Genomic DNA, 26280 nt, shown 5'->3' with positions numbered 1-26280 from the left:
ATTAGATTAACTTTAAAAAATTCTCCATTTAAAGTCTAGAAAATTGTTTGAATAGAGGGTCAATATTAAGAACAGAACCTGTTTAAAGCTCATTTGGGCATCTGTGATACTTACCGTGTGCCACATTCCATCATTATACTTTTCTTTACTTGCAATTCGTAGTTTCTTCCCTTTGATATCAAACAAGAAGACAAAACGGCCTTTGGAAAGCAAGAGAGCCATAAAAGTGGTTTCCCTTTCATTGGATACATAGAAAAGTATCCCATGGGATGAATTAGAGCGAACATCCATTGAGAAACTGGACCTGGAGAACCAATACGAAAACAAGTAGATTGAAGGACTTTCAAGTTCATGAAGGCATGCAAATTCAGAGAATTAGGAGCAAAACTAAACTGTCAATGCTGAATATACCCCTTCCAAAAATAAGAACATTTTTGAAGCCCTTAGCAGGTCACAAAACAGAGCTCTTTGTCTCACAAAGTCTGCTGACCCTTTTAACCTATTTCAAAATCAATCGAACTCTTTTCTCACATAATTTCCTAGTTTTTTTTTCATCTGTGTGCCAAACAGCATCCATGGGTAAAGGGACCTTCATCAAAACAGGAAGAATGGGTTGTATCAGGAAGACTAATAGTATCATCAAGGGTAGCCAATGGCAAATCCCTTTTCTTCTAGAAGATCTAGCATTTTGAAAGCTCAGACAACCAGAGCATTGTTATACATCGGGGTGCAAAGAAAATACTTGCTTGTGAGTCAATACCTTACTTTTGAGTCAATACCTCTTTAACATCTCTGTGCCAATGATATAGGTAGGAAAAGGGAGGAGGTCCTGAAAACAGACCACATGGAGTTAGGAAGGAAGTTGAGAAGCAGGGCCTCAAAGGTAGTAATCTTGGGATTACTGCCTGTGCCAGGCAACAGTGAGTATAAGAATAGAGTGAGGTGGAGGATTAATGCCTGGCTGAGTGATTGGAGCAGGGGGCAGGGATTCAGATTTTTGGATCATTGGGACCTCTTTAGGGGTAGGCATGACCGTACAAAAAGGATGGGTTGCACTTGAGTCCAAGGGGGACCAATATCCTGGCAGGGAGGTTTGCTAAGGCTATTGGGGAGAGTTTAAACTAGAATTGCTGGGGGGTGGGAACCAAACTGAAGAGACAGAGGAAGAGTGGTTGGCTCACAAATCAAGAAAGCTTGTAGACAGTGTGAGAGGAAGGATAAGCAGATGATAGAGAAGGGATACGCTCAGACTGATGGTTTGAGATATGTCTATTTTAATGCAAGGAGTAACGTGAACAAAGTGGATGAACTCAGAGCGTAGTTCAGTACTTGGAGCTGTGATGTTGTGACCATTACAGAGACTTGGATAGCTCAGGGGCAGGGATAGCTACATAAGAGTGCCAAGTTTTAGATGTTCAGAGAGGACAGGGAGGGAGGCAAAAGAGGTGGGGGCATGGCACTGCTGATCAGAGATAGTGTCACAGCTGCAGAAAAGGAGGAAGTCATGGAGGGATTGTCTACTGAGTCTCTGTGGGTGGAAGTTAGGAACAGGAAGGGGTCAGTAACTCTACTGGGTGTTTTTTTTTTATCGACCACTCAATAGTAACAGGGACATCGAGGAGCAAATAGTGAGACAGATTCTGGAAAGGTGCAATAATAACAGGGTTGTCATGGTGGGAAATTTTAATTTCCCCAATATTGATTAGTATCTCCCTAGAGCAAGGGGTTTAGATGGGGTGGAGTTTGTTAGGTGTGTTCAGGAAGGTTTCCCAACACATATGTAGATAAGCCTACAAGAGAAGAAGCTGAACCTGGTCAGGTGTCAGGTCTCTCAATGGGAGAGCATTTTAGTGATCACAATTCAATCTGCTTGACCATAGCATTGGAGATGGATAGGAACAGACAAGTTAGGAAAGCGTTTAATTGGAGTAAGGGGAAATATGAAGTTATCAGGCAGGAACTTAGAAGCATAAATTGGGAACAGATGTTCTCAGGGAAATGTACAGCAGAATTGTGGTAAATGTCCAGGGGATATTTGTGTGGCATTCTGCATAGGCATGTTCCAATGAAACAGAAACATAGAAACTTAGAAAATAGGTGCAGGAGTAGGCCATGCAGGAAAGGATGGTAACATACAGGAACCGGAACCACGGTGTACAAAGACTGTTGAAAATCTAGTCAAGCAAAGAAAAGCTTATGAGAGTTTCAAAAAACCAGGTAATGATAGAGATCTAGAAAATTATAAGGCAAGCAGGAAGGAGCTTAAGAATGAAATTAGGAGAGCCAGAAGGGGCCATGAGAAGGTCTTGGCAAACAGGATTCAGGAAAACCCCAAGGCATTCTACAAGTATGTGAAGAGCAAGGGGATAAGACGTAACAGAATGTGACCAATCAAGTGTGACAGTGGAAAAGAGTGTATGGAACCGGAGGAGATAGCGGAGGTACTTAATGAATACTTTGCTTCAGTATTCACTAAGGACCTTGGCGATTGTAGGAATGACTTACAGTGGACTGAAAAGCTAGAGCACATAGACATTAAGAAAGAGGATGTGCTGGAGCTTTTGGAAAGCATAAAGTTGGATAAGTCACCGAGATCGGACGAGATGTACCCCAGGCTACTGTGGGAGGCGAGGGAGGAGATTGCTGATCCTCTGGCAATGATCTTTGCACCATCAATGGGGACAGAAGAGGTTCCGGAGGATTGGAGGGTTACAGATGTTGTTCCCTTATTCAAGAAAGGGAGTGGAGATAGCCCAGGAAATTATAGACCAGTGAATCTTACTTCAGTGCTTGGAAATTTGATGGAGAAGATCCTGAGATGCAGGATTTTGAACATTTGGAGAGGCATCATATGATTAGGAATAGTCAGCATGGCTTTGTCAAAGGCAGGTCGTGCCTTATGAGCCTGATTGTATTTTTTGAGGATGTGACTAACCACATTGATGAAGGTAGAGCAGTAGATGTAGTGTATATGGATTTCAGCAAGGCATTTAATAAGGTACCCCCATGAAAGGCTTATTGAGAAAGTAAGGAGCCATGGGATCCAAGGGGACCTTGCTTTGTGGATCCAGAATGGCTTACCCACATAAGGCAAAGAGTGGCTGTAGACAGGTCATATTTTGCATGGAGGTTGGTGACCAGTGGTGTGCCTCAGGGATCTGCTCTGGGACCCCTTCTCTTCATGATTTTTATAAATGACCTGGCTGAGGAATTGGAGGGATGGGTTAGTAAATTTGCTGATGACACAAAGGTTGGGGTTGTTGTGGACAGTGTGGAGGGCTGTCAGAGCTTACAGCGGGACATCAATAGGGATTCAAAACTGGGCTGAGAAGTGGCAGATGGAGTTCAATCCAGGTAGGTGTGAGGTGGTTCATTTTGGTAGGTCAAATATGATGGCAGAATGTAGTATTAATGGTAAGACACTTGGCAGTGTGGAGGATCAGAGGGATCTTGGGGCCCGAGTCCATAGGACACTCAAAACTGCTGCACAGGTTGACTCTGTGGTTAAGAAGGCATATGGTGCATTGGCCTTCATCAACCGTGGGACTGAGTTCGAGAGCTGAGAGGTAATGTTACCCTGGTCAGACGCCACTTGGAGTGCTGTGCTCAGTTCTGGTCACCTCACTACAGAAAGGATGTGGGAACCATGGAAAGGATACAGAGGAGATTTACAAGGATGTTGCCTGGACTGGAGGGCGTACCTTATGAGAATAAGTTGAGTGAACTCGGCCTTTTCTCCTTGGAGCGATGGAGGATGAGGGGTGATCTGATAGAGGTGTACAAAATGATGAGAGGCATTGATCGTGTGGATAGTCAGAGGCTTTATCCCAGGGCTGAAATGGCTAGCATGAGAAGGCACAGTTTTAAAGTGCCTGGAAGTAGGTACAGAGGAGATGTCAGGGGTAAGTTTTTTACCCAGATAGTGGTGAGTGCGTGGAATGGGCTGCCGGCGATGGTGATGGAGGTGGATACAATAGGGTCTTTTAAGAGACTCCTGGATAGGTACATGCAGCTCAGAAAATTAGAGGGCTATGAGTAACTCTAGGTAATTTTTAAAGTAAAGTACATGTTTGGTACAGCGTTGTGGGTCGAAGGGCCTGTATTGCGCTGAAGGTTTTCTATGTCCTTCCTGATGGTGCTGTCATGATTTTGAATCCTTAATTCTACCTCTTTCATTATTGTCAGTTTAGTATTTCTTTTTGCAGCATTCCATTGCTTCTGCGCTCATTGTTCCATTTATTGTTAATCTGTCAGCTTCGCATGAACAGGGAATTTCATTGCATCATGGTGTATATGGGAATTAGCTAATCTGAAGCTGAATGAGCGTCTTTTAAACTCTGGAAGGGGGACAGTTGGAGAGAACTGGGGAAACGTGTGACAGAGTGAAGACCATGTTGTCAAAGCAACAATTAGTGACAGAAGAGAGGGAATCATAAATTGGAACAGAATGTTACAGCTACATCTGTGGGCCTAAGTACAAAGCTAGTAATCTGAGAGCTGCAGCATACCTGGGCTGATGAGATAGTTTCTTGCACTTGTGTAAGGCATCACTTCAACAGAGTAGGTGAAAGGCAGACAATTAGAGTGGCAGATGACCTGTTGATTAGCATTTTCTGCTCTAAGTGCCCAGCAACACTGAATGGCTGATCGGCATTCTATTATAGCACAGGATTCCTTATTTCATATAACTCTTAATTTTTTTCACTGACTTTCGCTATTCTTTAGTTACAAATGCCAATAAAGGGTGTGTTAAATTAGCCTTATAACAAAGGAAGAGAAGTGAAGCTGGCAATGCACACAAAATGCTGGAGGAACTCAGCAGGTCAGGCAGCATCTATGGATAGGAGTAAACAGTCGACGTTTTGGGCCGAGACCCTTCTTCAGGACTGGAGGGAAAGGGGGAGATGCCTGAAATGAACAGTGAGGGGAGGGAGCCTTGTTGGAAGGTGACAAGTGAAGCCAGGTGGGTGGGAAAGGTGAAGGGATGGAGAAGAAAGAATCTGACAGGGGAGGAGAGTGGACCATAGAAGAGAAGGAAGGAGGGGACCCAGGGAGAAGTAATAAGCAAGTGAGAAAAAGTAAAAGTTCAGAGCGGGAAAAAGAGGAAGGGAGGGGGATATTTTGTTCACTGGAAAGAAAAATCAATATTCATACATTCAGGTTGGAGGGTGCCCAGACGGAATATAAAGCTGGTACTTCGCAGAATCTTGCACTGATAGAATTATATAAATTTCTCAGGCTGTGGCAATTGATCACAGGACAACATATGACCCCAGACTGAACTAGCAATGGCTCAGAAGACATGAAGAACTGCTCCAGTTCCATAAAGTGGAAGTATGGACTTCCTATTAATGCAGATGTCTATAATGAGTTCTCTTTGGAGCTTAATTACACCTTCCATAGAGAATTCACATTATGGAGCATCATTACATTAAATTACATCAGAAATTTGCAATGAACTTCAACTACTCACATAGTTCAAGTCATGCAGTTCTTCCACAGAACAAACAAATGTCAAACGGAAGTTTGTTGACAACAAATACAAGCAGAAAAAATACACTTGATGACTGAAATTTAAAGATTAAAATTGCTCAATAAAAGGACAGCAGAGATCATTTGAGAAACTTGCCTCACGCGGAAGGAGTCTGGAATGGTGTCATATTCCAGGCGGCTGAGATGGGACCCTCTGAAGTACCGGGCATTACGGACAGCAGCTGGTTCCCTTGGCAACTTGCAACTTTCTGCCATTTGCTGTTTACTCCTAAACTTAGTTGTAACCTTCAGGATTAAAAAACCAAAAGAAACTTAGAACATGCCCCAAGGAGATGTCTCTCAGACGACAAGAGTAATTCTTTAATGACAATGATGACTAGCCCTTTCACTGTGGTGAAACAACCCAAAGGGCTTCACATGAGTGTCATGGCTGTAAAACTTGACACTGATTGACAAGATACAAAGTCAGGTGAGGACAGTTTCAAAGAGATTGGGTTAAGATACATTTTGATGGAAAGGAGTTGGAATCATGGTATTTCTAGGAAGGTAATACCAGGGTTTATGACCTTGGTAGCTGCAACTAATGGTAAAATAGTGGAGATGCCAGAATTGTTAGAGTGCAGAAATCTCAGGGGATTTTAGGACACGATGGGGCTGTGTTGTTAGTAACAACTGAGGACAAGCATCAATTTAAAAACAAACTAAATTTTATAAAATAGTATTAGCTTCACAAAATACGGAACAGAGAGTGCACATGCCTACCAGTTGCAGTTGGGAGTGCAAGGAACTCTGGGAAATTGTATTTAATCTTGCTATGGAAAATACAAGTTATTTGAGGGATTATAGTTGCAAATGTTTGTAACTTAACGAGTTGAGGTGAAGATAAGTGAGAGCTTGTCTCCAAATCGCACTCACCTGTCTGGGTTTCTCCTTCCTCTGAAGACGGATCTGCTGTGGCGGCTTTTCCCTGGGGCAGCTGTTCAGCTCTGCTCCCAGCATCACCTCATGCTTCTGCAGATTCATAACCGTCTGCTGGTTCGCATATTTACTGCATGAGAAAGGGAGTGAAATTGCTTGACAAGCCATGTTTATATTTTATGATCTTTTGTGTTACATTTCTAGTGGCGGAGTTATAGAGAGATACAGCAGAGAAAGAGGTCCTTTCCTTTGGCCACCGAGTTGGCACTGGCCATCAAAAAACCATTTACATTAATCCCAAATTTTACTCTCCCCACATCTGCATTAAATTCAGCCACTGATCTACAAATTAGAACATGGAACAATAGAGCACAGTACAGGCCCATTGACCCATGATGTTGTGCTGATCTTTCAACCTACTCCAAGATAAACTTAAAGCTTTCCTCTTGCATAGCTCTCCATTTTTCTATCAACCATGTTCCTATCTAAGAACCTCTTCAAAGTGCCTAATGTATCTGCTTCTACCACCACCCCAGGTAGCTCATTTCCTGAACCTATCACTGTGTAAAAACCTACCTCTAACATCCCCCCTATACTTTCCTCCAATGACTGTAAAAACTCCCTCCCTTATGAGCCATTCCTGCCCTGGGAAACGCGCGTTGCCCATCCACTCTAGCAATGCCTTTTATCATCTTATCCAACTCGTGCAGTGGTTAGCACAACACTTTACAGTACAGGCAACCTGGGTTCATTTCCCATCGCTGCCTGTAAGGAGTTTCTACGTTCTCCCCATGATCGCATGGGTTCCCTCTGGGTGCTCTGGTTTCCTCCCACAATCCAAAGACGTACCAGTTGGTAGGTTGATTGGTCATTGGAAGTTGTCCCATGATTAGGAGGATCGCTGGGCGGCATGGCTTGAAGGGCCGGAAGGGCCTATTCGATGCTGTATCTCAATAAATAAAAGTCACCTCTCATCCTCTCTCGCCCAAGCTCATTAGGGGCAATGGAAATCAGGAGCACCCAGGGTGGTCACAGGGAAAATGCACAAACTCCACGCATAAAGCAGCGAAAATCAGGATACTGGGTCTGTGAGGCAATGACTCTACCAGCTACTGTACGTCGTCTGTCCTGTTGTACTCACCAAGTCACAGGAAAAATGTGATTGCACATGAAGGAGTGCAATGATTTCCTAAGACGCTGCCAGGACTATAGAGAAGACTGAATTGTGTTGTTTTGTTTGAAACAGAGCAGATTAAAGGAGATTTAATTCTACAAGATTACAAGGGGCTTAGATGGAGCCAAAAACAGAGGATCTATTTCCCTTGGCAGAAATATCAAACTGTAGGAACTATGGATTTACAGGAGCAGGGAGGTACTACTGCAGTTGTACAAGGCCTTGGTGAGACCACACCTGGAGTATTGTGTGCAGTTTTGGTCCCCTAATCTGAGGAAAGACATCCTTGCCATAGAGGGAGTACAAAGAAGGTTCACCAGATTGATTCCTGGGATGGCAGGACTTTCATATGAAGAAAGACTGGATGAACTGGGCTTGTACTCGTTGGAATTTAGAAGATTGAGGGGGGATCTGATTGAAACATATAAAATCCTAAAGGGATTGGACAGGCTAGATGCAGGAAGATTGTTTCCGATGTTGGGGAAGTCCAGAATGAGGGGTCACAGTTTGAGGATAAAGGGGAAGCCTTTTAGGACCGAGATTAGGAAAAACTTCTTCACACAGAGAGTGGTGAATCTGTGGAATTCTCTGCCACAGGAAACAGTTGAGGCCAGTTCATTGGCTATATTTAAGAGGGAGTTAGATATGGCCCTTGTGGCTACGGGGATCAGGGGGTATGGAGGGAAGGCTGGGGCGGGGTTCTGAGTTGGATGATCAGCCATGATCATAATAAATGGCGGTGCAGGCTCAAAGGGCCGAATGGCCTACTCCCGCACTTATTTTCTATGTTTCTATGTTTCTATGTAACTGGAAGGAGGATGATGGAGATGAGGAAAAAGGCTTTTCATCCACAGACTGACAAGGATCTGGCAGCCAGTGCCTGAAAATTTAGGATCCATGAATCTATTTTTTGTCTGCATTGTATTTTATGTTGCACGTTTATTTTGGTAATCTGTCACATGGGTTGCGGCGTGGTAGAAGTGAAGAGGTTAGTTACATGCTTTCTCTTTAGTTCGGTCTGGTTTGGGTAGAGCTAGAGAGTGGGCCGGGGGGCAGTGAGTGCTATCTTTTTTGTTGATCGCTTGAATACTGTTAAATACATTTAGGAATGCTTGGCCTATGTATGTTTAATACGCCAAGACTGTTGATTTTGTTATATCCCTAATTTTAGTTTCATTAGTTTTTATCATATCAAGATCGCTTGTTTTGTTAGTTTCTTAATAAAGGGTTGAATGTATTCTTTGACTTTGGAACTTTGCAATTGGATGGATAGCATGTCATACAGTATCTATCCCCCACACTTAGCCTCTAAGCGGTTTTGGTTTTTTTCCATTTAAATGAGAGTCAGGAGTTTAAACAAAAAGTCTGGGGTGAATCATTTACAAGTTCATTTTGCCCCAGCTCCTGTCACCTTAAAACACCCTCTGAGTTAGCAGAACCCACATTGGATGCAAGTGAAAGTTTCTCAAAAAGAATTGTTGGACAGTAACATCATTAAATAGCCAAAAGGATGCTTACATTTATAATGATAAGCAACAGGTCAGTATGTTCAGCGAATTATTCGAGTTATATCGAGCAATAAAGTAATAGGACCTCTCAAAGCCCAACCCTACATCCCCGTTATGAGAGGTGGAAACGGGTAAGGCCAGCCAACAACGCTCTGGTGAAGATGTACAGACCAATCCCCTGTACAGTGGACACAATAGATTATAGAAATATTGATGAACTCCAACTATACCATTGACTTTGGACGATGGAGACAGGAGGTCATCGATGGCCTATGCTCCACTGGGAGCTAAAGGCCCAAGAGGAAGAAGAAAGTAATAGAAATCCAAAAGCAAAAAAAAACACTGGAAATACTCAGCAAGTTAGGCAGAATGTGAGAAAAAAAACAAAGGTTAATGCTTCAAACCAATGATCTTTCACCCAACACATACAAATGGTGTAGGAATTCAACCAGTCAGGCAGCATTATGGAGAGGAACAAACAATCAATGTTTCAGGCTGAGACCCTTCATCAGGACTGGAAAAGGAAGGGGGCAGAAGCAAGGTTATGTCAGTGGGGAGATCTCGGCCTGAAATGTCACCTATTTATGCAGCACTTTGTGTGTATTGCTCAAGATTTCCAGTATCAGCAGAATCTCTTGTGTTTACCTTTTAACCAAGCCTCTGTCTGATGAAAAAGTCACTCACCAGCAAGGTTAACTGTTTCTGTTTAAACAATGCTATCTGATCTGCTGAGTCCAGTGGATTCCTGGTGATCAGCTTATTAGTTAATTGGGACAGGTGCTTATTTGGGACAACTCTTAAAGAACAAAACTAACTGAGAAAATAGCCAGGATTTTCTTTGTTTATTCAGTACACTATACCACGTTATTGGGTCAGGATATTTGCTGAACAGTTTCTAACTTGCATCTGTTGCTTGCGCTTGTGTGGCTGTTAAGAGACAATGTACTGTGCTTAGAGCAGGGGTGTCAAACTACCGGCCTGCGGGCCGCATCCAGCCCGCGAAGGGGTCCAATCCGGCCCGCGGGATGATTTGGGGAAAATAAAAAGTATATTCACGACCATTTATTATGTATTTGTACAGCAGCCGCTCTCTCTCCCACCACTGTCTATCCTGCCTGCTGTGCTGGCAGCTTGTTGCGTGTACTTAGAAAACAATAGGCAGCAGTTAAACACCCGCTGTGCATAAGCACCTACCACCCTGCACTGAAGACCACTAGGGCCCCACTTACGTCGTTAGACACAGTATAAACACACAGAGTACTCAGGTAAGTATCACCTATAGCAAGGCTGAGACTGTTTGCTGCTGTGGTTCAAAATGCTTTTCAAGAAAAGAAAAGTTGACATTGAAGGTCGGATATTCAACGATAATTGGAAAGATCATTTTTGCTTCTGTGAGGTCAATGGCAAACCTGTGTGTCTGATATGCTCACAACAAGTGGTTGTGGCAAATGAGTACAATATCAAACGAGACTATGAGACGTCACATGGAGAAAAAAATGACAAGTACGCAGGATGACTCAGAACGTAAAAGGTAAAGGAGCTTGAAGCAGCTCTGAAAAAACAGTAATCAGTGTTTACCAAAAGTCGAGAGACTCATGATGGAGCTGTCAAGGTCAGCTATATTATTGCCAACAAAATAGCTGCTGCGTGGAAGCCATACTCAGAGGGGGAATTCATCAAAGCATACATGCTGATGGCGGCTGAGCTGGTGTGCCCTGAGAAGAGACAGGCTTTTGGTAATATCAACTTGTCAAGAAATACTGTGGCAGAGAGAATCGGGGACCTTGCTGGAAATTTGAACAGTCAAGTAAAAGACAAAGTGAAGTCATTTATTGCCTTCTCATGCAAGGCCGCAACAAACCTATTACTGAATACTACGACAGCATTCGTGCCTTTCAAGTTAAATTAGGCCTGTGGGAGATGCAACTATCCCGGAGCAACCCAGCTCATTTCCCCTCTTTGCAGTCTGTGCGTGTCGCTCATGGGAATAATGACAACATGAACAGGTACAAGGACAAAATATCACAGCTGAAAAGTGGGTTTCAGAATCGTTTCCAAGTCTTCACTCAGCTCGAGGAGGAATTCTCACTATTTTGCTCGCCGTTTGCCGTCAACGCAGCATCAGATGTGCTGGAGGAACTCCAAATGGAACTAATTGAAATTCAGTGCAACTCGACTTTGAAATATAAACTTGAGACTGTGGGTCTGGACTCATTCTATCAATACCTGGGACCGATGTAGCCCAAGATGACAGACTTTGCCTCAAAGATCCTTTTCATGTTCGGGACAACATATCTCTGTGAGCAGGCGTGCTCCATAATGAACATTAACAAATTCAAACTATGCTCGCAGCTGACACACAGACATCTAAATGACATTATGAAAATCACAACTGTCCAGAAGCTGGTCCCTGATGTTGACAGGCTGGTTAAAGCCAAGTGATGTTAGGTGTCTGGAAGCAGCAAGTGAAAAATGAGTGGCACTGTTCGATGTACTGCGACATGTAAGCAAAATGCATTATGAAATATTGAGTGTCACAATATTGTGATTCATTCATTTTCTGACTATTGTATTATTGTAAATGTGATCACTTCAATAAAAATTAGAGGCTAACCGTGTTCATTTGTCTGAGTTTGATTGCTGGAAGCAGGCTAATAAAAATTAAGTGCAGTTGTGTAGCCTACATTTACAATTTGTTTCATTAGGTCTACATTTGTGTCTGCTAATGTTCAATTACAAATGGTTTATTAATGGAAAGGGTGTGGCTCCCAAAACAATCTTAGCCAAAATAGCATCGTTTTTTCTCTCTCTCATCACAACTTTCTTGTAGCCTACGACTGTAAGTTAATACCAATCATAAAAATAATGCTTGCTAGGCAATCTTCTTCATAAGAAACGAAATTTGTAAAGTGAAACACTTTGTAGTTATAGCAGAGACTGAGACACATGAGAGCAGGTTGAAAAAACAAAGGCAACGAAAGCTCGTGGGAGCACGCATGCATAACTGATCTGGCCTGCATGAAGTCGCATTTTGCCCAATCCAGCCCGTGACCTAAAATGAGTTTGACGCCCCTGGCTTAGAGCAAAGAGTTTTTAAATAGAATCAGTTGCGTGTTTGTGTTCAAAAAGCAGAGATTTTTGTCACTGATAGTTGGCAAGAAATAATCAGTAAGACAATTCAGGACTGCTTTGCCACTGTGATTTCAAGCATTCAGGCATGGAGATGCGAGAAATGGCTGGGAGTGAAAATGAAATGATTTCACTACTTCAACAAGATAGGAATTACGAAGAATTTGAAGATATTGACAATTATTCTGAATGCTACAAAATGAAGACTTGGAAGACGCAACAGTTTCTAACTAGCTTCAGTCCCATGCACCTGTGTGGCGGCTAGACACTACATTGTTCCTAGAGCGAGTAGTTTTTAGATAGTGTCAGTTGCATATGCTTGTGTTATGTTAGTCACTCGGGCCAACTGACACCAAATTAAAAAGCAGTGGATTTTGACTCTACTCCATGCAAGAAGGCAATCAAGGCAGTCCATCATCTGCACGGGCTGTCTGTGCTGATCCTGTTCAATTTTTCAATCAAAAGAGCATCACAGTGTACAGAGTAAATTTCTCTCTGTCGATGACTAATAGGAACTAATACACAGTTTTTCAGGACTGTAGTAATATTGATATTGCTCCAATTTGTTCTGTATTGCAATTAAATACATAATTTGTTACTCAGTTAAATGTAGTGTTTCTTTTTAAACTATTTCCATGAAACTTCAGCTAACTGGGGCAGTAACTTAAGTTGGCCAAAATGTACCGGTTCCAATATGTCCCAATTAAACAGAATCTACTGTATTTCCAGCATTTTCTGCTTTATTAAATAATTTAGTAGTTTAAAAAATGCACACAAATCACACATTACTGTAATGGTATTTGTAATTCAGCTATGAAAGCAAGTGTTATCCATTCTTCAGATTAAATATTAAAGAATAAGATTAAAGATTAGTTTTATTTGTCACGTGTACATCAAAACACACAGTGAAATGCAGCACTTGCGTCAATGACCAACACAGTCTGATGATAGTGTCGGGGTGCGGGGGTGAGGGTTAAGGGCTGGGGAATGGGGGGGGCAGCCCGCAAGTATCTTCCAGTGCCAACATTGCATACCAACAATTCACCGACCCTAACCGTAACCGTACGTCGGAAAGTGGGAGGGAACGGGAGCACTGGGAGGAAACACATTGGGTACAGGGAGAACGTACAAACTCCTTACAAACAGCTCAGCAATCAAACCCTGACTGGTGACCACTGGTGCTCCACTATGCTGCAGTGCTGCCCGATTCAAGAAGGACATCGTTATCACAAACAAGGGCAGGGTAGCAAATTCCATGGGCTCCTGAAACTCACCGGTAAATGAAAACATTGCTAATGCAGCCTGTCAGGTTGGCACCAAGGTCAGTACTTGGCACACCACCCAGGTAAAGATGCCCCTCCTCAATCTCCCTAGGCTGGCGCTTCTTCCTCTTGGATATCTTTGACTGCCGTTTCTCCTGATTATCGATGATCAGTTTAATCCTTGCAGAAAGAAGGAAAATGGTAGATTAGTGCTGAATTTTAATCACACTCAAGAAAGTTGGTTATTGGTTGTAAAGTGCTGCGTGATATTGTGTGCTTCTGAAGTCACCATACTGCACAAAAGTCCCAGGGACATACATATAACTAGACTTTGGCACAGTACTGTATTTGTCAACATGGAGCAGAGAGCTAGTTTGTAAATCTGGCAGGAGTAAAGGATGTTGGGAACGGCGAGGGTGGTGCACTGCAGGAGGGGTGCAGCAGAGGAGTGCCAGGGTGGGGGATGCACAGGTGCAGACACATCCAGCCCTGAGACACCAGTCAAGATAAGTTGATTCCAGACAACAGGTTTATTGATCATTACAGAATGTCTCTCTGGTGCTTCCCGATCCCTCCCCTCCCCCTTCCCCTTTTCTCAACCATGATTCCCCTCTCCCTGCCTCCTTCCCACTCTCAGTCCACAATAGAGACCCATATCAGAATCAGGTTTATCATCACTCACATAGGTCATGAATTTTTTCGTTGCAGCAGTACAGTGCAATACATAAAATTACTACAGTACTGTGCAAAATTTTCAGGCAACCTAGTTATACATACGTGCCTAAGACTTTTGCACAGTACTGTAAATGTGGACTTTTCTAAGAAGTGACATGGTTGACGTTCATATGAAGACAGGATTAAGTTTCTGGTAGGTGATGTCAAGTAAAAGGCATCACTGAGAGACAAGAAATGTTTGTTGATATTGGAGGACAACAGATACAAGGAACGAAGTTATTTAGGGGCATAATATAGTTTTTCCACTATGAATTAGAAGTAATGGAAACACCATATTATGCCCCTAAATAATGTATCAGATTGTACTAAATTTTTTCACTTGAATTAATGGTGTCTGTTGGAATTTAGTCGCTAAGTTTGGGTGGTCATTCTTTAATTACTGTGCAACTAACAAATCCAAACTTAGTGACTAAGTTACAAAAGATACCATTAAGTGGGGGAGAAAAGACAGAACAATCTGATATAAAGTACTTCATCCTTATTATTATGGGAACTGAGTAAGACACAAGAACCAAATGTCTGTGAAGTAACACCCAGCAACTACTCTACATATAGCATCATGATTAAAACAGTAAGTATTGGCCAAATATTTAGTTCCTTAAGGTTGTCATAGCTGGGTGGTGGTAATGGGGTTAAGCTCCCACTACTTAATAAATGCTCCCAATGTTGTGCATCTCAAATAGCCTCCGGCAACCAAGTCCAGCTCCTGGCCTTCATGTGCGGCTTAGCTGCTAAGCCTGGTAGAACTGTTTCTACTGACAGGAGAAGGGACAAAGTTGGGTTACTGGCACCATAAAACCAGTCGCTTCAGGCAGATGGGACTTGTGGCTGTGGTGGCAGTTCATCTGGGAGAAGGAAAACTCTGATCCCAAATCTCTGCTGTCTTGCAGCTACGCCCGCTCATGGGGAAGGTTTCAGGAGTAAACCCCGAGGGAAAATTTCAGCGCTGGAGTGCCTAAGCTAATTCTATGTTGAGTCCAATGCTGACTGGCAACTCCTGCGATGCTGTTGGTGCCAAACCTTATCAGTCTCTGCCATTCCTTTGGATTCATCAGCTGTGAGGAGGGGGAGAGCCTGCTGCACGGGCAACAGCTTGCTCTCCCCATCGTACTGCCTCGGCTTGCGTATCACATAGACAGCTAGGTGCAACCTCGATGGGTCGAACTCGGCCAATAGAGAAACTCGAGGCCAAATAGTTATCAGCTGCACCTTTTTCATGACTGTAAAATAATAACTTCATTGCAATTGGCCAATTTCAGATGCTAATTTACATTTTTTTCTGCTTTAGGAGCTGAGAAATCAAAGGACTTACTGTTCATTCTTGATAAAGAACAAGACATAGTGCAGGATCCCATCTGTATACTGTCTTTGACTTTTAACTTCGGTATTAAACACCTTAAGAGCCACTTGTCCCTGCTTCAAAGAGACTTGACAATTTCCTTCCTAACAAAGTAAAGCAAAAATTGTTTCAGCTCACCAAGAGGATAACAAGTTATGTACAAGGAAACCAAATGGTCCATCAGAAACAGAACCAGAGATGACTTTGGGTAAATCTGGAGTCGTGCTACATTAAATGTGTTTCCAATCTGACGTATTACTTTTCACATTTTATTTTGAACTGTACAAGGCCCTTACTTTATGAACATGAAATATCTCATTATGTCCATGGCATTGAGAAATGCATTCATTTAACTTACAGTTTGTTAAATTTATCCCTTGACATTGGGTTTGGAGGCTTGTGTGCCTCATTGACCTGGAGAGCTACGTTGGCTGGAGTCAGGGCTTCATACTTTGGCTCTTGGTAGGGTCATCCATGTCAAACAGGTCAAAGGGTAGAGGACAGACTAAGACTGGTCCACCAGTCTACAGGGTTGGTGGTTCAGCTCAGGGCTAACAACTCTGAGAAACCTAGAAAACATAGAAAACCTACAGCACAATACAGGCCCTTCGGCCCACAAAGTTGTGCCAGACTTGTTCCTACCTTAGAAGTTACTAGACTTCCCCATAACCCTCTATTTTTCTAAGCTCTATGTACCTATCTAAAAGTCTCTTAAAAGACCCTATTGTATCCACCTCCACCACCGATGCCAGCAGCCCATTCCATGCACTCACCACTCTCTGAGTAAAAAACTTACCCCTGACACCTCCTCGGTACCTACTCCCCGGCACTTTAAACCTGTGTCCTCTTGTGGCAGCCATTTCAGCCCTGGGAAAAAGCCTCTGACTATCCACAAGATCAATGCCTCTCATCATCTTATACACCTCTATTAGGTCACCTCTCATCCTCTGTCACTCCAAGGAGAAAAGGCCGGGTTCACTCAACCTGTTTTCATAAGGCATGCTCCCCAATCCAGGCAACATCCTAGTAAATCTCCTCTGCACCCTTTCTATGGCTTCCACATCCTTCCTGTAGTGAGGCGACCAGAACTGAGCACAGTACTCCAAGTGGGCTCTGACCAGGGTCCTATATAGCTGCAACATTACCTCTCGGCTTCTAAATTCAACTCCACGATTATACTGTATGCCTTCTTAACCACAGCGTCAACCTGCGCAACTGCTTTGAGCGTCCTATGGACTTGGACCCCAAGATCCCTCTGATCCTCCACACTGCCAAGAGTCTTACCATTAATACTATATTCTGCCATCATATTTGACCTACCAAAATGAACCACTTCACATTTATCTGGGTTGAACTCCATCTGCCACTTCTCAGCCCAGTTTTGCATCCTATCAATGTCCCACTGTAACCTCTGACAGCCCTCCACGCTAACCACAACACCCCCAACCTTTGTGTCATCAGCAAACTTACGAACTCATCCCTCCACTTCCTCATCCAGGTCATTTATAAAAATCACGAAGAGTAGGGGTCCCAGAGCAGATCCCTGAGGCACACCACTGGTCACTGACCTCCATGCAGAATATGACCCGTCTACAACCACTCTTTGCCTTCTGTGGGAAAGCTAGTTCTGGATCCACAAAGCAGTGTCCCCTTGGATCCCATGACTCAATAAGCCTTGCATGGGGTGCCTTATCAAGTGTTAAAACAAAATTGTAAAGGAAACAGCAAAGAAGAATCCTTCTACATTTGTGTGCGACGGTTTTCCCGCATCTCCACCTGGGACTTGCATGACTGGCAGTAGTGAAAACCTAGAGGAAGCTACTGGCATAAGGAACACTGCAAGAGATGGAGGACCTTCATTGCTGCCCTAAATGCCAGTAAGTAAGCTGTTAGATTTATAGTAACAGAATCAGGCCCTGCAGCTCATTGACTCCATGCCGACTATCAAACACTCATGTACCCAAATCGTACAGTGTCAACATCACTGGACATATTTTATTCTCACAATCTTTCCACCCACTTACTCCCAGCCCTCAGATTCGACCAGGGATAATTTTCAGTGGCTAATTTAACCTACCACCCTGCACAACCTTAGGATTTGGAAGAAAATTGGAGCACCAGGATGAAACAGAGAGAACGTGCAAACTCCACGGAGGCAGCATCAAAAATCAGGATGGTACCTGGTTGCTGGAGCTGTCGGCAGCAGCTCGATCAGCTTACCAGTACGCGGCCCTTAGATGGAGCGCTCAATTAGAACCCGTCCTGACCTGAGATTAATGGAGAAGGTGTGCAGAGGGATTAGAATACCCCACATACAAAATGCTGGAGAAACCAATGGATCAGATAGCATCCATGGGGAGGAATAAACAACTGATGTTTTGGGGCATGAAGGGTCTTGAAATGTCAACTGTTTATACTTCTCCACAGATGCTATCTGACCTGCTGAGTTCCTCCAGCATTTTGTGTGTGACACTCTGGATTTCCAGCATCTGAAGAATCTCATATTTAGAATTCACTGTGCTTTTCTCCCCCCCATGGGAAAAGTTGGGTAAGTATTTAAGCACAGGATTGAGGAAATGAGCCGAAAAGTATGTACACTACAATACTGTCTGCCAAGCTCCTCGCAATCTAAATTTCATCCAGCTCATTGTGTCAGTGCCAGCACCAGCACAGGGGTGTTGCTCACACATTGGTTCCTGAAATTCATTTGCGCTCTTCATTAATCTAGAGATGTTGTTTTTGTTTTAACTTCTCCAGCTTGGGCCAGGAATTCAGCACGGCAGTTTAACTGACAGGGGAGAACCTTGGAAAAGAACATGGTCGTATGCTCCGGTAAAAACTTACAACAGGAGTAGGAGGTAAGTGGAACGCATTGACCCTCGAGGTGCAAGTCCCAGTTGCCTTTGCCTCCTGTACCAGTTCTGTCAGAATAGCAAAGATGTCCCCCTGAAATCTGGTAGAGGCAGAGGACTTTCAGCAACAGAGCCAATGGCTTTGCTTTGTCCCACTCCCAAACCAAGAATCTCAGCCTTCAATACGCCAGCTTTCTGTACACTTCCTGAAAGACATTCACACTTGCACCTTGACCGACCAACGCAGGATCATGGCTTCCATCAACGTAGCCCACTGACAGTGCCCACCTACCGTTGTAGGGTAGTAAAACATCAGAGCGCTTTGTTGCTGTGTCTGGAAAGCAAAGCCTGAGATGAAGTTGTCTCGGAGGGCAGGAACATTCTCAGGCATCAGACTCATGTACCCCTGGCCTGTGAAGTCAGCAGAGCGTGATATCTGAAACAGACGCAGATAAAAGTCAGACTGCAGCCGGCTAAGTTATTCTAGCACCAAGCTCTTGCTTACTCTGTGTGCCTCAGTATAAACTCATCAGTGTGATAAATACAAATACAGCAGAGATACTGTTTGGGCTGCATACCCGTAATTCAACCCAACAAGATTGATCAGGGATAGCCAACATTTTTGAAAGGCATGCTTGTAATTTAAAGGTATGAACGACTAGTTACCCCAAGATCTATGTGTCAGCTCTCATCTTGGAAACAGAAAGTTGTAGATTTAATCAGCATTCTGGAGATTTGAACCCAAAAATGTGCAGAAGGGACTAGCTTAAGAGGGAACTGTTTAACTCAAACTTCATTTGCCCTCTAAAGCAGATGCAAAATATCCCTTGGCAATTTTCCATCCCAGTCCATCACAGGAGAAGCCCTTCCCACCATTCATTACATTGACTTGGAGTGCTGTCACAAGATAGCAGCATCATTAAGGAATCCTCACCACCAAGGCCAGGCTCTCTTTTTGCTACTACCATTGAGCAGGAGGTACAGAAGCCTTAGACCTCACACCACCAGGTTCAGGGACAGTTATTACCCTACAAACATCAGGCTCCTGGTGGATCAAGGTGGATAACTTCACTCACAACTCTGAACTGATTCTATGATCTACAGACTCACTTTCAAGGACTCTTTACAACTCATGTTCTCAGTATGATTTTTATTTGCACAGTCAGCCTTCTTCTGCACATTGATTGTTTGACTGCCTTTGTTAGTTTTTCACATAATTCTATTCTATTTCTTTTATCCTTCTAAATGCGTACAAGAAAATGAATCTCAAGGTAGTAAGCGATAACATTTACATACTTGGGTAACAATTTTATTTTGAACATTGAAATTACTGAAAAAAGGTGCAGAAGTTATCTCTGCAGCCTGCCCAATATTTAGTCCTCAGGTAGATCGAGCTTTCAGTGACGTGTTTAGTTTTTGGGAGAGCCATAATCTCATTGACTGAAATGCTTTCATTTGGTGAAAGTTAAGAGGAATTTTTTTCTTGCTGTGCAGATTTCAATCCACTCATCCACATATGGAAAACAAGTGAGCACCATTATAAATGACTCCGGGCATGATGTTAAATTCTACTCTCTCAACTCTGTCTGGTGACAGTAGTAGCTCACTATGACTGTTGTGCCTCTACTGGACTATGGTCTGAAATGAGTGGTGGTCATACTGCTCTTGTAAGGTATGTGTCTGAAGGAACGATGCACCTAATGAGGCAGCATCATACAAACTGTACCCAAAAATCATCTCACATGTGGAATGATTTTCTTAGTCGTGTGAATATCCAGAAGCAGGTGATGAATGGACAGATAAAAGATGAAAACAGATTAGATTTGTCACACTTACAGCGAAACATACTGCGAAATACGTCGTTTGTGTCAAACCAATCAGTGAGGATTGTGCTGGGCAGCACACAAGCATCACTTGGCTTCTGGCGCCAACATATTATGCCCATAAAAATATGAAGATTACCCATACTCCCATTGTGATTCCCTTACGATAAAAATCATCTAAGACTTTACTTGTTGCTTGCATTGCACGCCAAAACCTTTCCACGTCTGGTCCATGAGTGCATCAGAAGGTTAGGACTCACCAGGAGGTTAGGCGAGCACCCATAACTAACCCCAAGGGTCTTCTCCCTCTTCAGATCCAGGTTCTTGTCCAGTGCCTTCACCGTTCGCATGCAGCCTTTTATAGACCCTCCTGTGGGGAATCGGTTCCTCAGACTGAAAGGGAGAATAATTTCAGTTAACTAAGGACAAACACAGGACTTCACTCGATCTCTGCTGACAGCAACAAAACAAAGTTCAGAAATTCTCATCGAAAGAGAGATCTTATTAACACTACAGTTGAAGAGATGTGAGAAGGAGGATCAGTGCGGTTTCAAACATCTGAGTGGACTTTTAAAAGACATTCGGACAAGTACATGCATAGGAAAGGTTCAGAGGGTTATGGGTCAAATGACACTGCTTAGACGGGCCTCTTGTTCAGCATGGACAAGATATACTGAAAGGCCTGTTTCCTTGCTGTTACTCTATGACATGTGTAGACACGTGGCCAAGTGGTTAAGGCATTGGACTAGGTACCTGAAGGTCATGAGTTCGAGCCCCAGCCGAGGGAACGCGTTGTGTCCTTGAGCAAGGCACTTAATCACACATTTCTTTGTGATGACACTGATGCCAAGCTGTATGAGTCCTAATGCCCTTCCCTTGTCAACATTGGTGTCGTGGAGAGGGGAGACTTGCAGCATGGGCAACTGCTGGTCTTCCATACAACCTTGCCCAGGCCTGTGTCCTGGAGAGTGAAGACTTTCCAGGCGCAGATCCATGGTCTCGCAAGACTAACGGATGCCTTAAAAACTCTATGACATGTAGTAATTACAAATTTATTTTTGGGACAGTCCAAGCATTTCTTTTCTAGTCATCTATAATCACCGAAGTATAAATGGTTAGTCAGAATGTACTGAAAAGCAGTAAGTGATACCATAGTGGTTATGTTGCTGGTGATCTTGAGGCCAGGAGGAAAAGGAGTTCAAATCCAACCACAGAGGCTAAAGAATTTGCATTTAATAATTAACTATATCTGATAGTGACCATCAAACCACCAGATTGTTGAAAAAGCACTTATGAAAATGATACTTAGTAACCTTACAAGGTCTAGACCGGGGTTCCCAACCTTTTTATGCCATGGACCAATACCACTGAGCAAAGGGTCTACGGACCTGTGACTCTAGACTACGGGCATTTTTTTTTTGAGGTGATCATCTTGGAGCATAAACTCTCTCAACTAGAAGCTGGCCCTATCCTGCATTTTCTGTTTCTATTTTAGAAATTAAACAAATTTTCAGAGAAAGTTCGGAGGGGCGGAGAGAACAAAAGTGTATAAAAATCAAAAAAGAAAAGCTGTAGATACTGAAACTGTGAAGAAGACAGAAAGCACTAAAACACTTAGCAGGTCAGGCAGCATCTGTGGATGAGAAACAACACAAATTTTTCAGGTCTAAGACTCATCTGAACACTCCAATGAAGGATCTAGGATCTATAATGTTAACTGCTTCTCTTTCCAGCACTTTCTGCTTTTAATAAAGCAAAAGTGAAGTCTGTGATAGTGTGGAGACCGGGGGAGAATGACTGAACCAGGATGGTAGGGTCAGCTGACAAAGAGTGATAAAGTCCAGTGTCTTGAGGTCGAAATAGTGGGAATAAACTAATGAATCTGATTTACTAAAAAAAAAGGGACAACACAACCATGCAAGAAATATGAGAAGCAAAGATGAAATAGCTGATTATCTGAAGTTATTGTATTTGGCCTGGAAATCTGCAATATGCTATGTTAGGAGATTAGATGCAATTATGTTGATCCTCATTGGAGCTACAGTACTGTGCAAAAGTCCTAGGCATGTACTATACATATACGTAGCCAGGGCATCTAAGAGTTTTGCACAGTACTGTATAAAAAGTTTTGTATTGCAATGTACTGCTGACACAAAAAAACAATTCATGAGATATGTGAGTGATGATAAACCTGATTCTGATATGGGTCACTATTGTGGACTGAGAGTGGAAAGGGGGCAGGGAGAGGGGAATCATGGTTGCAAAAGGGAAGGGAGCAGGAAGCACCTGAGAGACATTCTGTAACGATCAATAAACTGTTGAGTGTATTTAAGGCAAAGATTGATAGGTTCTTGATCGGACGTGGCAACAAAGGTTACAGGTAGAAGGCCGGAAATTTGGGTTGAGGAGGAGAGAAAAAAAGGATCAGCCATGATTGAATGGTGGAGCAGATTCAATGGGCTAGATAGCCTAATTCTGCTCCCATGTCTTATGGTCTTATTATGGTCTAAACCAACTGTTTGGAATCCAATGACCTTGCCTGGTGTGTCAGGGCTGGGTGTGTCTACACCCACACCTCCCCCGGCTCCCCATGTTCCAGGCACTCCTTCTCTGCCACCTGTCCCACACCCCTCCCACAGCACTCCACCCTCACCACTCCCAACATCCTTTGCCTGCACAAGATTTACAAACTCACTCTCCATTCCACATTGACAAATACAGTACTGTGCAAATGTCTTAGGCTCTCTGGTTATGTATATGTGCCTAAGACTTTACACAGTAGTGTTTGTAGGAAGCGTAAAGACAGGTCCAAGTGGGGATGAGATGAAGAATTAAAGTGACAGCACTAGGAAACTCAGGGTCACTTTTGCAAACACCTATATGTTTTTTTTAAGGAAAGCTACAAAAATGCAGAACTGAAGACAGGACCAATGAGCACCATTTTTAGGTGAATGTTCATATCAGCTGTATCTTTAACCCCCAGCCATTGACCCTTACATCTCTGGGAGGATTTCTACAGGAACACCACCGAGATAGTATTCAGAAATTGAAGGACGTGCTTGATTCTGCTCGGAAGTAAAAACAGTTTTCCTGTCCATGCGCACGTAAATCTTTACTTTAGATGGAGTTCTGGAAAACACCAAAATTATCTGGATCTGAAAAAAGAGAAACATTCATTCAGCTTAAAAGATGGCTAAGGACAGAGTGGAATTGTTTGAGACGAAGTATAATACACCAAAAGACTGATCTATTGTAATCAAAGCCCCTAGTCTGTCTGACAACTGATTCAGTTACCGAAAATTTAGTCACTTGAGTTAGTATTAGAGGTTTCAAAGTAATTTTATTTTTAAATCAGTACATTATGCTCAGATTTAAATTATGATGGCAGTGTAGCATTAAGGTATTTCAGAAAAATTAGTCATTAGTGCGTGCGGTGCTTCACGCAATTTAGTGTTACTTTAGCATTACGTTTCTTGTTGGTCAAGGTGAATCCCTTGAAATTTCACTGTGGCAGGAGGGACCCCTCTCCCCTCTCTCTCTCCCTCACTAGTGAGACAGAGCCTGTCTGAGAGACTGAAGTGTGGGGATGGGCAGTAGTTTTTAGATGGAATCCAGATCGTGGGCTCTTTGAGGACTTTGCTACTGCTTGCATGATGGGAGGAGGGAGGGGTCGGTGCTTTTACTGGAGCATGAGGGGGGAGGGTGAGGGTTGATGCTTTTGCTGCTGCTTGTGTGTGGGAGGGGGAGGGGGGTTTTGGTGCTCTGATGTTTCTGTCATTCATTCTTTGATTTTTTTTCCCCCGTTTTGTGGATGTCTGCAAAGAGTAAGAATTTCAGATTGTTTACTGTCCACAATCTCTGATATGAAGCTGAACCTTTGAAGGAAAAGAAACAACTACAAACTGTCTGGGCCAGGTGGCTGGATGGAATAGGGAGCGATTTCCACCTGGGGTTCACTCTCACTGATTACATAGCAACGTGATCCCTATGGTAACAGAAGGGGTGAATCCTTCTATTGATGGCACTGTCCACATGACAGATGTACAGAGCATTGGCATATTGTGTACCTAACTCACTTTTACATGAACATATCCTGGTGAGGGTGACTGGGCAACAGTTCAGAGGATGTGAATACCTGTTTTTTCTCAAAAATTAAACTTATATTTGGATCTTCTATCACCAGCACAAACCACTACATAATATGTGTTAAATATAAACAATGCATCAGAGATTATAAACCTATCTGTTCAAGACAGCTGAAAGTAAGGCAAGTCTAAAATGGAGTCGGAAAAGGCAAAGTGGCACCAGTGACCAACATCACTAATGGCGACATCCTGCACACAATTCACAAAACTACTTATTTTTCTCCTTCTTCTTTTAAATATACTCTATACTAATCTACAAGTTAGTGGGTAGTGGCGCCATATATCACTACTACAGGGCGTGATGACCCTGCCTTACACGAGTCCCGGGCTCAGCTGGCTCCAGCTGACAGTACCCGGTATGGGCCCCTATCCAGGGTTACGGATCCCACTGCCTTGTGGGTATCTTCAGGAGAAGAGAAGGCTAAGGAGTAAACCCTACACAAGTCCGGAGTGGAGCCCCTAAGGCGGTTGGATGACGTATCACGTCACCTCCTGGCAGCTCCTGCAGCCAAGCTGATGCCAAATGTACTGCTTCGCATTCCTTTGGACCACAGCCGCGAGGCCGAGAGGGGGATCTTGATGTCTGGGCAACCCAGGATCTCCATATTCATTGCCCAGGTCGGCACCCCGGAAAACTGGGCACATCCATTGTCTACTTAGACAGACGGAACCATTAGGTATACTAATCTATGTGTGTAATTTACACTTTGATCATGTTTTTTCTGGGCTGACTGAGCAAACTGGTGCTTCTTCTGCCTCTATGGGAACTTAGAGTGAGACTGAGAACTGAGCGTGCGGCCTAATGGTGGAGCACGAACCAATCTTGCGATTATAGCGTAGAGCAGGTTTGAAATGAGCGAGGACAAGAACGGAAGGTGAGCGGGTGCTCAGCGCTGTCTGCCTGCATTTTACTGGTCCCCCTCTCCCTCACTGCTGCTGGAGAAAGGTGCAGGAGACTCGGGTCTTGAGCAAGGTTTGAATGGCGTGGTTTGTGGATTGGACTTGTTTTTACAGGACTCTGCAGTTCATGTTATATGTATCTCTGGTTTCTATTTACAACTTTTTAAAAATTGCTTTTTTCGCAATTTTGATCGGGACACCTTGACGTGGATTGGTTCTGCAGCCTGCATTCAATGAAAGACACAACGCTTAATTGAACTGAACTGAAATAAACTGGACATTCCGAGACTGTTTCAAGAACTCTGCGGTTTGATGTTTGATATTCTGTATGTTATTCACTTGGTTTTTTTTTGCTTTTGCATGATTTGTTCTTTTTTTTCATGTTGGAGTGTTTGATGTTTTCTTGAATGGATTCCATAGTGTTCTTTGTTTCGAGGTTGCTTGTGGGTGGACGAATCTGAGGTTGGATACTGCATACATACTTCAACAATAAATGTATTTGAGTAAAACAATGTCTCAGAAGTGTTCACCCAGATGTGATAGAGTGGAATTCTGCGGCAATTTAACTGTTTGATGGTCATTTTTTTCCCTGGAAGTCTCTTCCTCGATCCTTTTATCCTGTTATTTCATTGTCCTATGGATTCTCTCTCCTTTCTGAAACTCCGGTGCTTCAAACGAGCCATCACAACTGGTTCTTCCCCGCCCCGCCCACCCCTGCAGGCTTTGAGATCAGTTCACTCATTCCTGATGTGCCCTATTATTAAACAGAAGTATTCCATTTGCTTTAGTGTGCTTGGTGGCGATTGTTAAGGCTTCTTATCCAGTTACCTTCATTATATAACAGTTACCTGGTGCTGTAGTCCATCACTGATGAGAGGCTGCTGGCTTTGATTGTTACCATTCATGATGATTAGTTGTTTGTTTAAGTCAAAGTACAGCACAAGCTTTCCGTTCTCGATGGCTAAGCAGAAGTACTTTTCCTACAAAAAGAAAGACTTGATT

At 43.2% G+C, this 26280-nt stretch overlaps 1 protein-coding gene across 3 annotated transcripts in view; it reads right to left on the bottom strand.

The window, feature by feature from the left end:
* lama5 (laminin, alpha 5) overlaps positions 1-26280 on the bottom strand; it is a 374262-nt gene that overhangs the window by 7621 nt on the left and 340361 nt on the right. For all 3 annotated transcript variants that reach the window (XM_072242339.1, XM_072242347.1, XM_072242358.1), the window contains 9 exons: positions 26127-26258; positions 23231-23388; positions 20494-20626; positions 18703-18846; positions 15532-15662; positions 13497-13664; positions 6409-6541; positions 5630-5778; positions 115-304 (listed from right to left, as the gene is read on the bottom strand). In XM_072242339.1, coding sequence (XP_072098440.1) covers positions 115-304; positions 5630-5778; positions 6409-6541; positions 13497-13664; positions 15532-15662; positions 18703-18846; positions 20494-20626; positions 23231-23388; positions 26127-26258 — 1338 coding nt within the window. The remainder of the gene's footprint in view (positions 1-114; positions 305-5629; positions 5779-6408; positions 6542-13496; positions 13665-15531; positions 15663-18702; positions 18847-20493; positions 20627-23230; positions 23389-26126; positions 26259-26280) is intronic.

Source organism: Mobula birostris, chromosome 2 (assembly GCF_030028105.1).
Source record: "Mobula birostris isolate sMobBir1 chromosome 2, sMobBir1.hap1, whole genome shotgun sequence".
In the NCBI taxonomy this organism is placed as follows: domain Eukaryota; kingdom Metazoa; phylum Chordata; class Chondrichthyes; order Myliobatiformes; family Myliobatidae; genus Mobula; species Mobula birostris.
This window is presented reverse-complemented; position numbering and strand designations above follow the sequence as displayed.